Genomic DNA, 17,702 nt, shown 5'->3' on the forward strand with positions numbered 1-17,702 from the left:
CGACTTGGACTTGACTTGGACTTATGGGCCAGTGACTCGAGACTCGACTCGGACTTGCCTGTATTTGACTTGGTACTTGACTTGGACTTGAGGCCTGTGATTTGAGAAGCACTTTCAAATCTGAATTAATTCTGTATTATGACCGTAATGATTCACGCTAAGATCTTGTCAAGACATTTAAGAAAAAAAAAAAAAAGCATTTCTACAGCTTTTATTTACTCTATAAATACTCAAAAATAAATATCCTTTGATTTTTTTAAGAACAATTTATCATAAAATTGATATAAATTGCAAAAATCTAAGATATATTTGGTACTTTTTTGGTTTAAAGACTTGAAATTGACTTGAAGCTCAAAGCAGACGACTTGGACTTGACTTGGACTTATGGGCCAGTGACTCGAGACTCGACTTGGACCTCGCCTGTATTTGACTTGGGACTTGACTCGGACTTGAGGTCAAAGACTTGAGACTTACTTGAGACTCGCAAAACGACGACTTGGTCCCACTTCTGCGTAAATTCTGTTTTTGTTGCTGTATTTTGGACTCCCTCAAAAACTAGATCTTTCACAAAATAAAAATAAATAAAATAAGAAATATTACTCGAGTAGAAGTAAAAGTATGCTCCTAGAAAAGTACATTTCTTTAAAAAGATACTCAAGTAAATGTAACTGAGAAGAAAAGACGCCACACCAGAAGTTTGTCATTAGCTTTTAATATTTTTATTTGTTTTTCACATTACTTTTTTTTAAACTGAATCGACATTTTCAGCAATTTTGTGACTTTTTTCGAAGGATTTTTGTTTTCTGGATCCTATTGTTAAAGGAGAAGCTCTGCATTCACAGTCAAACCTTCATGTTTTAAGTCTCTTTTTCACAAATGCTGCAGAATTATTACATCTGTACCATTGACTTCTTTTCAAAAATAGAAAAAGGCAATAAATAAACATTCCGTTGAAATCTATTTTTAGTATGACTTCTTTTTTTTTCTTTTTAATTTTAATAATCTTTTCGTTTCACTGGTGTAGAGATATTAAAATGGTTTCCAGCATCAGTCTTAAGCATTAACATTGGAGAGTGAAGGGAGGCCTCTGCGGCGCCTCTCTCTGCCAGCGGGGGGCGCTCAGTGAAAACAGATGGATAGCAAAGGCACAGCGTCATGAGGTTTTTAACAACTAAAGGTACTGGAAGCATCAGAAGGCAGCAGTGAGAGCAACCGGCGTTTCAACAGAGGCAGCTCCAAAAAAAAAAACAGAGAACTTGAGCGAACCCAAAAAAAAAAGTGTTTTTAAAATTCGATAATTAAAAAACAGCTTGACAATCTATTTTTCTTTAAATTACGAACCACTGGAACCAGGAATTTCAACAGCTACAGATTGATTTATGCTACAAAAACTTCATAACGAGGCCTCCTTAAATTCCCTTTATTATTTTAGTACACAACAAAAAGTAAAGAGTTAAAATTGACTCTCACCGAATAAATTTTAACATTTTCCAATCTGTTCTAGAGTTAATTTAACGTTTTTATAATTGTCAATTAAGTAAAACTGGACCAAAGTTCCCGTTTAACCCCGAAATCAAGAGTTATATTCATGTTTTGAGAGTAAACTGATAACACTTTGTAGAGTTATCCTGATTTACCGAAACAACACACAGAGGTGTTTTATTTTTACACTTTAGTTGAGTTAATTTAAGATGAAATTATTAATAAAACTGGTTCTTCTCTAGTGGGAGTTTGAAGTGGTGGGTGGGAGGAGCCAAATTAACACTAAGTAAAGTTGAATTAACACTAGAAAAGTTGAATTAACACTAAAAGGTGAATTAACACTAGGGAAAGTTGAATTAATACAAGGGAAAGTTGAATTAAAACTAAGAAAAGTTGAATTAACTCTAAGTAAAGTTGAAATAACATGAAGGGAAGTTGAATTAACAGTAGAGGAAGTTGAATTAACACTAATCGACGTTGAAATAACACTAGTGAAAGTTGAATTCAGTTATATCAACTCTGGCAAATAACTCCAACTCGAACCTTCATTTAACACTCAAATAGTTAAAATAACACTAACAAAACAACTCTGAAATATTTAACTCTGAAATTTTAACTCTCCAGTTTTTGCTGTGTAGTTTTGAGTGTGTTTTTTGAAGATTAATAGAATAAAATATTTTCAAACCGCAAATAAACGTCAGGGAATTTTAACTTTTCTGGTCGCCATGAAGTCATCGCTTTGCCTCGAAAGTTCCGCAGTATGTCTTTAAACTTACTTTGGTGTAGGCAAGCAGGTTACTCCATAGTGACACATTACAGATCAGATCTGTGGAGAGGCGAGCGTGCTCACAGTAAGAACTCGAGTTCGTTTTAGCACTAAAAACGTTGTAATTTAATAAGTGCGAGTTTAATACTGCGGAACATGTGACAAAACAATCCACAACCAGAAAAGTTACGCAGTACGGCTTTAACTTTCATACGTTAACAAAGTAATTAAAAAAATATATTCTTCAGTGTTAAATATCTTAAAATAGGCCAAAAAAATACAATAAATCTTTACTAAACAAAAATAATTCTGAAATTGAGATTGAAATTCATGTTTTTTGGACAAAGACGCTCGTTGCTCTGAACATGAGCAACGCCGCACGTTTGGTTTAAATTATTTTCAAACCCTTTTCACCGTCAAGCAACAAAACGTACAAAAGTAGAATGCGACAGCCACCTCTGCCCCGCGGCAAACGCCAAAACAACTGCTACGTAACTGCATTAAAACATCGTGGGAGAAGCAGAGACAAGCCCGTCCCCCGAGGCCTCCCTTCACCCGAGTCATTCAACGTCATTTTAATTCATTTTTGTTAAAGTTTCCCATGCATGCATTTAGAATTCATTTCCAAAAAACCTAACAAAATCAATCAAATCAACTCAGGAATCAAAGAAACGCAAGAACAAGAGATGCAGAAAGAAGCGTTTTTTTCCTCTAAACGAAGAAACGAGGAGGGAGCGGACGCCGAGGAGGCCAGTGAAGGAGGTTTCGTGAGTGACCGAGCGTGAGATGAGGAGAGATATTCGCATGTAAAGCACACTGGCGTCGCCGCTACGACTCAAACAAGTAAAAAGAAAATGTAAAAAAATAAAAAGTTTAACCGTAAGAAATATTTGGCGACCGTGACGGCGTACGTTTAGGTCCACTTATCACACACTAGATCTGTGTAGCCTACGTCAAAGCTAGAAAACGTGCGTCTAACGTGCCGGCTACGTTGTTGGCGAAGTCGTTTGAAGAGACTTGAAGGCGTCTGGCCGCTTTCGAAGTGCGTGTCGGAGAATTTGTAAAGGTGTTTTCGCGTTAGAGGTTGGTTTGGGACAGTACTGTACCAAAAAAAACGAGACTCAAAACCGTGGGAAGACCGTGGGGCGAAGTTCCCGTGGAGTGACCGTGGATTTCCCATGAAGTTCTCGTGAAGTGACTGGTCCTTTTCTGTGGTCAGCCCCAAATTTTGAAACACTTTGTCTTCACGTTAACAGCGCCCCCTTCAGTCGATTCTTTTAAGTGTCCTTTAAAAACACACTTTTACTCACCGGCTTTCAACACGGCGTGGGAATTTTGTGTTCCGTTGTCCATTGTTTGCGAATTTTAGTATTTTTCATGTCCTTTGTTGACTTGCTTATTGATTTATTTTATGCTTTATTTTATTTAATGAGTTAATTTATATTGTGCAGCACTTTGGAGACTTTGTGTTGGTACAAATCATGTTGGATCGATGTAGTTTAATAGGACTTTGGTAGAAAACTGATTATTTTCAAAGCCTTCGTCGGATATTCTTCTTGCTTTGGACCACAGTATCACAAGCTTTTTTTTGCCAAAATGTTATTTAAAAGTTAATAAAAGCTTTTGGACATGGGCCATCTGAGTGTACTATGCATTTTTTCGCTCATATTTCCAATGTTACCAACATAATGATACTTAATTTTGCTTTATTCCACCAATTTTAAAGTATTTTTGTTACTTCTCGAAATCCCATTACCGTCTTTTGTAATAGACTTAGATGAGCGATACTCAAAACGTTTCGCACCAAGTACCACGTGACTTAATATTTTGCTTTAGAACCGGATCTAAACTCGGACTTTCCCGGGAATAAATTCGGCCCAATCGTGGTTTAAAATGGGACTGTACCAGCTCTGAAATCGGATTAAACAACGGACAACGTGTTTCTAAACGAAGATTAACCCAGGACGGCAAAAAACGTGAACGTATTTGTGTGTGAATAAAACAAAAATTCAGATTGCAGAGGTTTCCCGCGCACCACCAGAGGCTGTCACGGTTTGCGAAACACCTCCACAAATTCGCCAACACCTTGAAAGCAGCGTCAGACCTATAAAATCCTAACATCTCTATGGACTAGGACTATAGTAGAATAACCGTTTCCATGGAGCAGATCTACGTTAGTTCAAAACTAATGCTATCTCAGTTGGTAAGTCTTAAAATCAGCTTGTAGTTAGAGTTACACCAAAAGCAGAATTAAGAACATTAACATTTGTTAGTTTTTTTTCTACTAGCGAGCTATAAAAAAAAACGCTTGGCAACGTCTGTCTCTGATTTGCGTTGTTTTGCGTCGATCAGGCCGGTCCGTTTGTTTGCCCGTTGTAGTATCTTTGTTTTGGTTTTTTTGTATTTTTGTGTGTTTTGCTCAAATTTAGGAGCGTTTTAAAAGAAAAGCTGAAGTAAATCTGAAGAATTTTAAGATGCAAACAAGACCTGTACACTGATCTTTGACGCAAACTGGATGCTGAATTCTCTTGGATCACACAACCTCCCGTTCATTCGCCGCTAAGATATTGCACTATTGTAAAAGAATCTAGCAAGTCCACGTTCTAAAAATGCTGAGTTTCTACCGGATTATCGGGAACTAACTTTCCTTAAGCGTTTCCTGAAGAGACGAGCTACTGAACCACCAGTCGGTCTTAAGAGTTTTTAGCTTTCGCCGGTTACAGTGGCTCCGTTTTAAGATCTTCAACGAACATAAGGTACATTAGGCTACATGCTACGCGCCCCGATCTCCCGCGATTTCCTGAGGACGAACTTCTAAGTCGGAAATTATTTTTTTTACACAAAATCCAGCCCTTTGTTTTCATTCATTAAAACAAGGACAACGGCAGAAAAAATATACTTTGACATCCGCATTTTAGTTTTTTTTGAACAATGGACATCTGACGGGTCAATATGCTCGATATACTGATGACATACTGAACGTCGTCGAGGATGCCGACGAATTTACACACTGATTGGATTGTTCACTATTTAGACTCTAACCTTAAAATGTAGCTTTGTGAGACTAACGTCCAAGGTTAACAGAACGTCAAAGAAAAACAAAAATAAGACAATGCATTTGCTTTGACACGTTAAAGACAAAAAAACAGAGCAGTAATTTCAAACAGAATCAAGATCGCTGCTGTTCACCGTCTCAGAGAACTGGTCTGTAATTTTTTTTTTTAAATCAATGGAGGCGGGCAATATCAATAAAATGGGAAAAGATGATCCAAAATTTGTTATCAAAATTATAATTTTCAGTCTTTGGTAAATTGGAAAAGCAATTATACGTTTGGAAACAAGGGTCTATAATGATATTTCTGTACTTTTTTTTTTAACCCTTCCAGACCAGACATGTTTTACAAAACCATGCATAACTTTCCAACCATAACAGATAGAAACATACTTTTTTCTCCCTTGTAAAGCTGACAGTTGTGGTTTTCTGAGCATATTTCCGGCATTATCCTACGTCAAATGCTGCGTGATGACGTCGGGAAAAAAAATTTCCAATAGGAACTTTGTTTTCCGTCAAACGCATGCTCTACGTTCAAGAGTGTAGTGACTCAAAATGGTCGACTGCTCTGAGCGTCTGCGTTCGTAACAATTCAAAAAGTGACTCTAAGTGCAGTTATTTCTCAAATAAATGCCAAATTACACATCTTAGTCTGTGTAATTGCGCATCTCTTGGTATTTGTATTTGCATGGAAGTGATGTGGACCTGATACGAGCTTTTTTCCACGACTGGCACCAGGAAAATCATGAGGCCATTGCACTTTTTATTTGTTTTGAGGCAATAAGAATATTTTTAGTTTACTTACACACTTGATATTTTGCACTTTAGTAGCTAAGGCCCTAAATTAAGCATTTTTTTATGTCGAGAAAGTTGTTAATACATGTCTGCTGTGTGTTTTGTTTTGTATGAAAGAGTGTGAATCTTATTTTCTGCTTTAAATATTTGTATTTCTGGTCCTGTAGCTTTTATTACAACCATGTGACACAACTACAGCATGAAAATTGTGAAATATCAGGCTGTGCTAAAACAAAATTAAGGAAAAAAAATCTCGGTAAAAATGTTCTAAAATTGCCCTTAGGTCTGGAAGGGTTTTACAGATAAAGTACAAAAATGACAACAAAATAATCGCCAATATTGCCCATTTAAAATTTTGGTTCTAGATCTTGCCAATCTCTGTACACGGTTAATTTCCCCAAAAACCTGGACTAAAATATGTTTGGTGAAGCAGCCGTCTTGACCCTGCGCACATAAAACTCACACATAGATTGCACACGCCCGTTTGCCGATTTCCCGCCATCGAACCAACGTAAAAAACCACGACACGGATATGAAAAGCAGGTACTTGGTGATTTTGGTGACATTTTTCCAAGTCCAGCAAGTGCATGTGCCAGAGCTGCCATTATTGGAGAGAATCACACCTTTTTAAACAGATACAGAGGAGGAAAACTAGGAGAGGTTTTCGCGAAGCAGAAGCAGAAGTCCAGGGTTTGCGCAAGTGTAGGGGTCGTTTTAGGTGGGCGCTATTTTTAACTTTCAAATGCGTCGGGATGAACCAAAACAAGGTAGATGTAACAAGACTCTGTAATACCTTAAAAACTAATCTATTTTTCTGCATATACTATAATTTCTTTTTTCAATTCTCAAATTCTAGCCCTGTTTGTTACGGGGAGCTTCAAAATGGCTTGCAGATGTCATGCAGAATATTCATGCTGGTAAACAAGGTAATAAAAATGCATTTCTAATTTTTTTTTCTTTTGTTCGTTCCTAGATTAGTAGCTCTAAGGTGTTGTGTAGATTCTGCTGATCCCTGCTTTTCTTTTTAAAGCCTCCATTTCGTCGTCCCAGAGAGGTATATTGAGTGTACGGTCCACGCGGCTCCCCCACCCCCCTCTCCACGCCGCCGCGGTTCCCGTAGCGCGCTGGAGCGGCCCTCATCCATCATCGCACTGGTGCAAGAGATGCTGATTTTCACATATTAGCCGTCGCTTTGGGGAGGATTAAAAAATAGCTCGGATGATCGTACTGACTTTGCATTGACATTGCAGCGTGGAAAAAAAAAAAGGGAGTCCCCGTTTTCTCATCGTGGGCTCCCGGCCTCGTACCCCTTCCCCCCCCCAAAACCGACCAGTGTCTTTTTGTTTTCTCGTTAAATTGTTTTCTATCATGCCATGCACTTTTGCTAAAAGAGGAGAGGCAACGATTGGGAGATGCAAGAGGACGGGGGCGGGGATTCTGTGGAGAGAAAAGAGAGAGATAGAAGGAGGTTCCTACGCACCGCAGGGTCTTTTAAGATCGTTCAAACCGCGCCAAAAAATGAGTAGCAGCTTTTCCTCTTGCCGTGGCGCTGTGATATGGCTGATGTTTCTGATATGTATGACGAAACTAGAACCCAAAACCAACTGCGGCTCGGTTGGATTCCCCCCCCCAACCCCGGGTCGAACCCCCACGCCGGAGTGTTCGTCGTGACATGCACTGCCACCATTGTCTTGCATAGTGTTCTAGATGCCACAGGAGTCCTGGTAGAACGTGGACAGGGCTGAGAACATCCTCTTGGAGAATTCGTTGACACAAAAAGAGGGCATCCGGCGCAATTGTCTTTATCGTGAATGCCCGGCTGACGGCTACCGGTGTTTTCCGCAGTCTCCGGTCGGTACTGCGGAGGTGGTTCAGCCCCTGACTTTGGCCACAGTCGTTGGGTATGCGGATGGGGGTGTCACGGATGACCTCTTCCTCGTGTCTCTCTCTGTTCCCTCCCTCTGCTTCTCCACGGAATCCAAATGAGGAAGATGAAAGTGCAGCTTGTTCAAAGTTTACTCCCTCTCTCTCTCCGCTCAGAAACTCAGCACTGAAAGAAAACACAAAGGAGGGCTTAGTTTGGGGAAAGTTGCAAGCTGTTTCTGACACTAGACCAGAAAAAGAGCCAAAAGAGAGCCAGAAGATCAGGGTTTTAAGGGCTCCGGAAGTGTTTGAATTTTTCGTTTTTACCTAATTGTCTCTTTATTCTCTTTCTGGTCTGGTGCAGATCAAACTCCAAACTTATGCCAATGCTCTGAGCATGATGGTGGCATCTTAGTTTACCAATTAGTCCAGTTACGATCTTCAAAATAAATGTAACTTCATAAAAAATACGTACCCACCATCATAACACAAGTACGTCATTGGTATGTGCTTGTTACCAATAGCAACACTTCACTATTTTGTGTTATTTTTGCTTTAAAATGCCGCCAATTATCGAAAAGTTCATTTGAAAATATGGAAATTGTTCAGCAAGAGTGTGAGGTCAATTTTTCGGTACACAAAGCAATGCTATTGGCTCAAAATAATCTTAATTCAATGTGTGTTTACAACGATAGCCATTGTAAAACCTTTTAGACGTCGATGTTTCCTTTGCAACTCTGTCGCCAAATGTCAGAACCCGGCAAGAATTGGCTAAAAGACTTCTACAATGGCTGGTGTTCACTTGGCTGCGATTTCCGCCGTCCAGACTAAACCGTCGACGTCCCGAGCGGTAGAAACCTCAACCAAATGACACTTGAAGTACACCAAGGGAAGGGATGACGAAGGCCAAATTAAGAACACTTAGAACGAAGCTCACTGCCGGCATGCAACACAAAACGACACACAGACACCTCTTTCCAAACGCTCACATGGACACACTCCACGTCGGCCGCGAAGTCCGCTATCATCTCCGTACGTCTCGGGACATGTTAGCGGGTCGCAGCTGGTCACGACATCCACAGAAAAACCCACCACAAAATCAAAAAACTACACCTGCACACACCCGGACCAGACCTTGGCCAAAGAAGAACCATTGTGGTGTATCGCTTCGTGTTTGCGTCGCTCGTGGGTTGAGAAATCACTCACGCGTTAACTCAATGCTTGCCGTGAGTGCGATGATGGCTGTTTGACCCAGGTGTGGTACACAGAAGCCTACATGAACAAAATGGAGGACGGGAGGTGGGGGGAAGATTGTGGCACATAGAACAGAAAACACCAAAGACACGAGACGAGACAGTGCGGGGGTGGGGGGAGGGGGGGGACCCAGTGGACGTTGTCTTACATGGAGGTCCGCTTTGGTTCGTTCTTTGTCCTCCTCAGTGGGGGATAGTCCATGTGAGTCCAACAACTTTTCCAAACTTCCTGTCTTCTTTCTCTCCGGGCGTGTCTTTGAGCTCAGTTTGTTCAAGCGCTCTTTCTCTTTCGCGATGGACGTCGGTAAGGGTATGCGGCGGGTTGGAAGAGTTCTCGGACAAATCGTGGAGGTAAAGACAGTTCGGACAATGGGAAGCAGAGGTGACATTGACAGGCACAGAAAGAGCTTTACATTTGGTGGAATCTCTCCGGTTCGGTACATACAGTACGGCTTTGAGGAAGCAACATGAGCGGAGATACAGGTTAAAAGGTACCTGAGTGATGACGAGCCGAACGGCAATAGTATGTGAACGAAAAGTTTGGAATGTCAGGAGGTCGGGAGAAGATCGCCTCTGCAGTGTACGTGGACAAGTCCTTCAAGCAGGGTCGTCCGACAAAGTAGCGTTGTCTTTAAACGATTCTAAAACTCATCGTTGACTGATTACGAACCCACAACGAAGATAAAAATGCTCCGTTTTTAGTAAAAGAATGTAGTTTTCATTCACATTCTTTATGAGATCTTATACGTCTTTAGGAAAACTTAAATTATGTTTTTTTGCACTATCGCTTCTTGGTCAAATGAGTATCCAATCACGATATTAGTTTTAGCGTTAATTCATTTATGATTTTCAATACTTTAGCACGTTGGATGCCTTAAGAATATTCAGAGCCTTCGTATGGTGACTGCAAACCTGTTTTCAAACTATGTTGATGTTTTGCCAATTTAGTTACTTTACCAAAATAAAATCTGCACATTTGGGTCCAGCTACATAGACTTTCAAAAGGCCACTACAGAATATTTGCTACAGAATCCTGGTGTGATCATTTTGGCCTCTATTCACTGGTTTCAGTTTCCTAGTATGGATGCGATTTTGAGGACTTTTTGAGGAGCTGAGCATTTAAAGCTGGTCCAGTTGAGGAGCCGCTAATCCAGAGCACATTTGAGTCACGTTGTCTTTCATAGACGAGTGAAATCTGGAGTCACGCGGCGCTCCATCTGCGCTCACGACTACAGTACGCTCACGACTTCTGTTCTAACACACCTGATTGTCCGTCCGAAGCTGCCTCCTCCTCAAACTCAAACCGACCCTGGCGTTGCCGTACACTGCAGAAGTGTCCTTCAGTCAAACCGCTTTCCTCCGCACATTCTCAGATGAGCCGACACAGACACATGGCGTGAGCTGATGTTTCATGTTTCGGAGAACGCACTGGGTACGGGGACTTTGGTGAAATGGTCTTTTGGGATGGGACAGTCTTTGACCCTTCTTAGACAAAGATCAGGCGAGACTGTAATGGAAGAAGCTGGATTTTTAGCATTAGTTCACAGTTAGTGCTTCTTTTTGCATATATCTGACAAGCTCAGGGCTCTCAGAATAGTTCTCTATGAAGAGAGAAGCAAACCAAAGAAACAAACCCAAAGTCAAAAGCTACGATTAATACTGTATGTCTCTTAAGTCTCAAGATTGATAAGAAAGCAGCTATACAAGTCCTACTAGAAATGGAGCCCCAGCCCATCCTGAAAAAATAAACTTTCCCACCCCACCCCCCAGTACAGTACCTATCCTGGTCTACTGGGACCAATAGCGTAGCATTAAGCATGCATAATGTCAGCTCATTCCACCTCTTCGTGCATTCAAAGAGGTAAAGTTTGACCCGCATGCTTGTTAGTGCATATGTATGCGTTTGGGCACACATGTCCATACACACTCAAAATGTCTAAATATTATATACACATTCATTTAGCTTTAGTCTAGCATCTTAACACGCCTCCTCCTCTGCAGTTATATCAAGAACCTTATTGCTTGCAATGGAAACCCATGCAGTTTGAACGTAACTTTACAATATGTACATCATCGGAACAGAAATGACCAATCAGCAAAACGAGAAGAAGGCGGGGGCGTTCGGGATCCCCGTGTGTCGTTCGTTTGTTCGTTTTTCGAAAATAAAACCAAAAATAAGAAAAAAACAACAACTATTTTCTTCATTATTTGTCTCCAAAACCAAAATGAAAAAACAGTAACGATCAGTTCTTTCAGTTTTAGATTTTGTTTTTAAATTAATAATGGAAAAAAAAAAAACGGATAATGGCCGGATAATTTCCCGTTTCCAGACTTAAACTGCGATGCTGGACTTTTGCACCGCATACGGACTGAACCAGGACTAAAACAGGACTAAACCAGGTCCGGGACCAGACAGGAAACAGACCAGGACTGAGACCAGGACCAGACCGTGATTGAGACCGGGACTGACGCCGGGAGTGAGACCGGGACCAGACTGGAACTGAGACTGGGATCAGATCGGGACCAGGTCGGGACTCAGACTGGGACTGAGACTGGGACCAGACCAGGACTGAGACCAGGACTGAGACTGGGACCAAACCATGACTGAAAATGGTTTATGCCTGGTTTAGTCCTGTTTTAGTCCTGATTCAGTCCTGGTCCGGTCTTGGTTTAATCCTGATTTTGTCCTGGTCCAGTCCTGTTTTAGTCCTGGTTCAGTTCTGGTTTAGTCCTTTATCCATTTTTTTCCCCATTTTTCATTTAAACACAAAATCAAAAACTGAAAAAAACGAATCATTATTTGTTTTTTTCATTTTGATTTTGGAGACGAATGATGAAGTAAATAGCTGTTTTTTCGTTTTCTTATTTTCAGTTTTATCTTGAAAAACGAGTAAACGAGTGACGCACGGATTGTTCGGGGTCAGATGACAGCGGAGGTGAACACAGAGACAGTGACAAAAGTGTATAGAAGAAGAAGAAGAAGTATGTCTGGTACAAAATGACTGGTCCGACCCTGAGGCATTGGTGTTTTTCAGTCTGAACACGACCGACCGGCGACTCGCGGCGTTGGGAGCGGAGTCGCCGGCTCGGCTTCACATACTGTTAAGTTTCACACATATTTTCACATTCACACTCCCGTACAGAGATACAGCGATATTCTCTGGACCTGATGGTGTTCTGACATCCTTATATGTTCATGACCAAAACAGAATTGTAAGAAAGAAAACTTACAATTCACATTTGAGGGCAGGAGCAAGGCAGAAGCTCAACGGAGACGCACGTGTATGAGATGAGATGAAATCGGCTTTAAAAATTGAAATTCTCATCAAATAATATTCAGCAGTTTTCAACCAAATTCATCGACAAAAGTGCGGTCCGTGCGCAATTCGTAATTTTGAATTTCAGTCAAGTACGGAAAACAATAAAACAGGAAAACAGTTTGATATTAAATTTTTCCGTTTTAGTGTCAAACAAAAAAATGCTAAAAGATTTCTACCTCTATTTCCAATATTTAATTTAACATGTATTTAAAATTTCAGAAACGCCAATTTAATTTAAAGTTTATAGTCTCGGTGCCGATTTTAATTTTTATATTTTATTCTCTGGTTTATTTCGCCCTGAATTTCTGAAAAACCGTTGGAATTTTGTGGACAAACGTGTCATCTTCTTTTATATCGACACGTTTACTTTTGCGTTTTAGAAAGTAATTTTTGAACTCCGTGACGCAAAACAAGTAGTAATAAAAATTGTTTTTATTATAGATCCACGTTTGAGCAGCAGAACTTTCACGGCAAATAAACCAAAATCAAATCAAAATTAAAACAGTCACCGAGACTTTAAACTTTAAATTAAATACTGGAAATAGAGATCGAAATCGAAAGTTGAAATCTGTTTTTTTTTTTTTTTTTTGTTTGACACTAAAACAGGAAAAAATTAAATAACAAACTCTTCCCATTTTATTGTTTTTCGTTCTTAATTGAAATTCAAAAGAACGAAAGGCGCGCGGACCGAGTATGACCACCGACTGGGCAGTAAATACCGTTTTGATTTTGCGAAGAAAAAAGAAAATGACAGTATTATTTGGAAATGAATGCTTACGAAACATCCGGTGAGTTCGTGATATGTATGTGTCGAGATATATATATATGTAGATTTTCAAATTGCCATGCATTGCCCAAATATGAATACGCAAGTTCTTAACCCTGTGAAACCATCAGCTAGTTTACAAGTGGTTTTTGGCAATGTGCAAACCATAGTATGTATAAAACAGACCCTAAAATAACTCGTATTCACTTTTACATGTTGAAAATAACGTTAACCATTTCTATAAAACTAAAACAGTGGAAAAAAATAAATAAATAAAGAGTCCTCATGTACAAAAGTGTCCATCGCGTGAGTCTCGTCTGAACGGAGGCGGGTTGGTGGATGTCTCGGTGGCAGACACGGGTGGATTGCTGGATCTATTTTTGCATATTTGAATGTTTACTCTTCCGCCTTCTCCCCATGCGCGGCTCCCCGATCTTCGCTGTCTACCAGGGGCTATCGCTCCAGTAGCCGTTCACAGTGCCCCCTACTGGTTGGACAGAATGGCATCCACGGACGGACAGAGCGATGGGCAGGAGGAGGAGGAGGAGGAGGAGGAGGAAGGGGAGGAAGGAAGAGGGGGAGGAACAAACAGGGAAAGAAAGAGAAGCCAAAAGGAGAGAACTAAAAAACATTGCATCTGGAGCCGAGTCACACGGAGGAGTCTGCTGTGGAGCGGATGGATGTGGGCGAGGGGATGGGCGGAGACCTTCCGACACTCACACGTGCTCAGTGCGCACAGCCACTCCGTCATTCACAACACATTAACAACGAGGACAACTTCTTTTTTTTTTCTAATTTTAACTCACTAACGCTGGTCAAGAAGCTCAAATCGAGTACAAAATGATCATATTTCAAAGCAAAAACAAAGCTCCTAAATAAATTAAATCATAAAGTCACAGATTTTACTAAAGTTTGATGAAATATGTGGCTAAAAATAATAAAAAATACTGTTTCTGGATTGGAATTTTGTTGATTATCTCAATTCAAAAGTCCCTTTCTTTGTCCCTCTTGTCTTACAACACTCACTAAAAGTCTAACACAACTACTTCTAAGCAAAACTTTATTGCCTAAAATTTGTATACTTCTTGGTTAGATGCAACAGCTTCTTTTCAGAGACACTGTACGTAGCTCGGAGATTTAAAGGATGTCGTAGAGACTTGGCCTTATTTAGCCACAGCGACTTTCTCATAGTGTTCCATAGAGCGATATTCAGTCGTGTGCCACCATGTTTGAATATTCACGGGTTTCAGGACGATGAAAAGTTGCGGAGTAAACATTTTGAGCAGTCAATCGATCTCAAAATGCGGACAAATAACAGGAAGCTGAAACCCGTGAATACGCAGGGTTACTCGCCTCAGATACAGACAGAATTTTCAGTAACGCTCCCGCAAAGAATTTTAATTTTCATTTACGCTCTCGTCCACATCTGCGATATTTTGTCCCGCTCCCGCCCGCAAATCCCGCCCGCAAAAGACTGAGACGTTCGCTTTCTCGAGCGCGATCAAACACGGAGAAGCGGAAAGGAATTGTCTAAAATGTGCGCGAGATTAGACCACGTCCAAGTTCAGGCTGCTTAAACTGTTTTTATTAATGCCAAATAAAATATCCAGCACAATTTATGTATGATAGGCATTCATTAATCATTTGTATATTTTGTTTACGGTACTGGAGTTTATCAAATTGTGTCCCGTGCCGCACTCTTTTGCGTCAGGACTCGCGGGAATACAGGGCTCTAGCCTCGGCATAAACCAATCAGAGGAATGTGACGTGTTGCCTGTTTTTCATTCAGGGCTGCAGAAAGCTCAACTGTTTCAAAGATCCCAGTTTAATCACACAGTCTGATTTTTTCCCATTTGAACATTACAAGTTCCCCCTTCAGAGCGTTCCAGCTGAATGAACTCGTACGTAAACAACAAGGCGAACGTTCAGCTGCAGGTTAGAGACACGTAAACCGATGTCTTTAACGTTTTAAACAATAGAATCATGCTGGATTCATTCTGTATCAAATGTTTACGTTGTTTATTAAATAGTACATCGCTCAGATCCATTTTAAAGCGGCGATTGTTGTCAGTCCATCGTGTATTCAGAACTCCCAAACCTCCAAAGCGGCGGTCCACCGTAAGTCTATATTTATGTTATTAGGTTTTGGGAGTTTGTTTTCAGACTTGACAGTTTGTTCTGCTCCCTGCATTTTTCCTAAGAATCTCGTGATGTTGCTGTGACGTGTCGCTCTGCTGATTTAAAGAAGTTTTGGTGCTGTTTTCTGACCAGGTGGAGGCAGGACGACAGCGCCACCTGCAGTCCGATGCCTTCAGGACAGTATCCCAGGTGTGTGAGAGTAAAAAAGCCCCCTCGTCCTGGTTTATCGTCCCGTGGACATGCTTCTGTATTTTGGAAATGTGCCTCTTTAATCCAGAGATGATGTTTGTTCTCCCAAGGGGCTTTTTTAGTCTCACACACCTGGGATACTGTCCTGAGGAAGTGGGACTGCAGATGGCGCTGTCGTCCTGCCTCCACCGAGAGGAAGACAGCTCCAAAACCTGTTTAAATCATCTGAACGACACGTCACTGCAACATCATGTGACTCTGAGGAAGACGCTAGTGAGCAGGTACGAAAACAAACTCTTGGTCTGAATAAAGAACCTAATAACATAAATGATCAGAAGACCAAAATGAACCTCATTGGATTTAGTGCCTGTCTGCATGACAATGTTTTTTGGACGAAACTGTGAAATTTGTATTCGTTTTGGCTCTTCATCCACAGGGAGCCGGCGTTTTGGGTGGTCAGAAACTGTGTTTTTTGAGAACGGGTTCCAGATTGAAGAAATCACCAGCATTGTGTTGTCATGTGGATGTGCAAACCACAACTTTTGGAAAACGATGATGTCGCCCCCATCGCAGCCCTCAAACTAACCTCAGCGGATCGCAAGGCCATTGCTGAAAGGTGACAAGTGTGGCCCAGGGAGCCGCTCCTGTCACCCAGCAACCAAGACATGACACTAACATTAACGCACCGCAGATTACAGGTGATTAAACTGTTGGATTTTGAGACCAAGTTATTCTAATACTAATTCTCATCCAAATCTTATGGCTAAAAATGAAAACTTATGTTTAACTTTTGCAAAACAAAATGTTGATATTTCTGGGATACACCTAAAATCGGCTAAATTACCTTAAATTAAAAAAAAACAGTGACGAGATCTGCATTATAAAATATTATTATCATTGTTAACAGCGCCACATACAGGTGTGGCGTGTGCATTACATCATTTTCACGCTGTCAGTGCTCCGATGTCGCCTGGTCGTGAATATTTATTGATCCGACGCGCAAATTTTTTTCAACCCACAAAACAGAAAATCCGGGAGCGTTTTCGTGCGGACGTAGTTTAAGTCTCTGAAACGGCACCACTCTGAAGTTTTCTGTATGGAATTCTATGAGAAAATCGTTGAGGCCGATGATACAAAAGTCTAATAAAAGAATTCATGTCGCCGGCTAAAACAGAGGACGTACTTGACTGTCTAATCTGAGTCGAAGCTACTTTAGAGTCTTTTGGTGCAGTTGCAGAGCAGGAACATCGTAGGGACCTATTGAATAATTATATATACAGCGTGAAGTCTACCACTATGAGTAATACTGCTGTTTTTATCACTACTGATACGAATACACCAATGACAAACCCGCTCATGACTGCGATGACATGATGTAAATAATGAGCTATTTTCTAATTTTCCCAAAACAAATGAAACCAAAAAAAAAATAAAAAATGCGTCTCTTGCTGCTGCGGCGATGACTGATCGGATCTACAGGATGGAGGGGATGGGGGAGTGGCACCGCCGTAGGCCCGGGGGCTGGAACGGCTCGAATGGCGAGTTAGTGATGGGTGCAAGACGCAGGGGGGCGCCAGTCATCCCCGAAATATTATTGAGGCTGCGCGACTTCTCATAACCCGGGACTGCATGGAAGAGGAGGTGGAGGAGGAGGAGGAGGGGGAAGGGCAGAGGTCACGGTTATGACGTCATTCAGCGGAAAATGAGACAATGTGCGACCATGGTTTTCAGATATGTGAGCATTGCATAGTAAAAAAGTAGCAAATACATAACATTTGTTACAGTTGAAGCGGTAGGAAACGGAAAAAAAACAAAACAAAACAAAAAAACACAGCCCAAATCATACGGAGACCAGAGGAGGACAATGGAGGGACAGATGGACAGAGAGACACAGACAGGACAAAACAGGAAGGTCAGCGCTGGGCAGTCAGAGACACACGCAGGAGGACAGTGCAAACCCCCGAGACATGTGGACCGGCTGTGCTCTGGCAGGACACGTCTGGGGTCTGGACCTGGGGCCGGACCCCGGGGTCGAGACCTCCCGAAGCCCCACACGGGAACGTTTACAGCAGGGGGA

General features: G+C 41.2%; 1 protein-coding gene across 2 annotated transcripts in view; it reads right to left on the bottom strand.

Annotated features, from left to right (window-relative positions):
* LOC110158162 (potassium voltage-gated channel subfamily C member 1-like) overlaps positions 1-17,702 on the bottom strand; it is a 133,277-nt gene that overhangs the window by 10,668 nt on the left and 104,907 nt on the right. The window contains exon 5 of one of the 2 annotated variants that reach the window (XM_055152463.1): positions 5,442-8,145. The exons of the other annotated variant lie outside the window; for it this stretch is intronic. Coding sequence (XP_055008438.1) covers positions 8,132-8,145 — 14 coding nt within the window. The 3' untranslated portion in view covers positions 5,442-8,131. Of the gene's footprint in view, positions 1-5,441; positions 8,146-17,702 lie in introns of those variants that run through there. 2 annotated transcript variants of the gene reach the window in all.

This window comes from Boleophthalmus pectinirostris, unplaced genomic scaffold (genome assembly GCF_026225935.1).
Source record: "Boleophthalmus pectinirostris isolate CB_2022bp ecotype Guang Dong unplaced genomic scaffold, ASM2622593v1 HiC_scaffold_17, whole genome shotgun sequence".
Classification (NCBI taxonomy): Eukaryota; Metazoa; Chordata; class Actinopteri; order Gobiiformes; family Gobiidae; genus Boleophthalmus; species Boleophthalmus pectinirostris.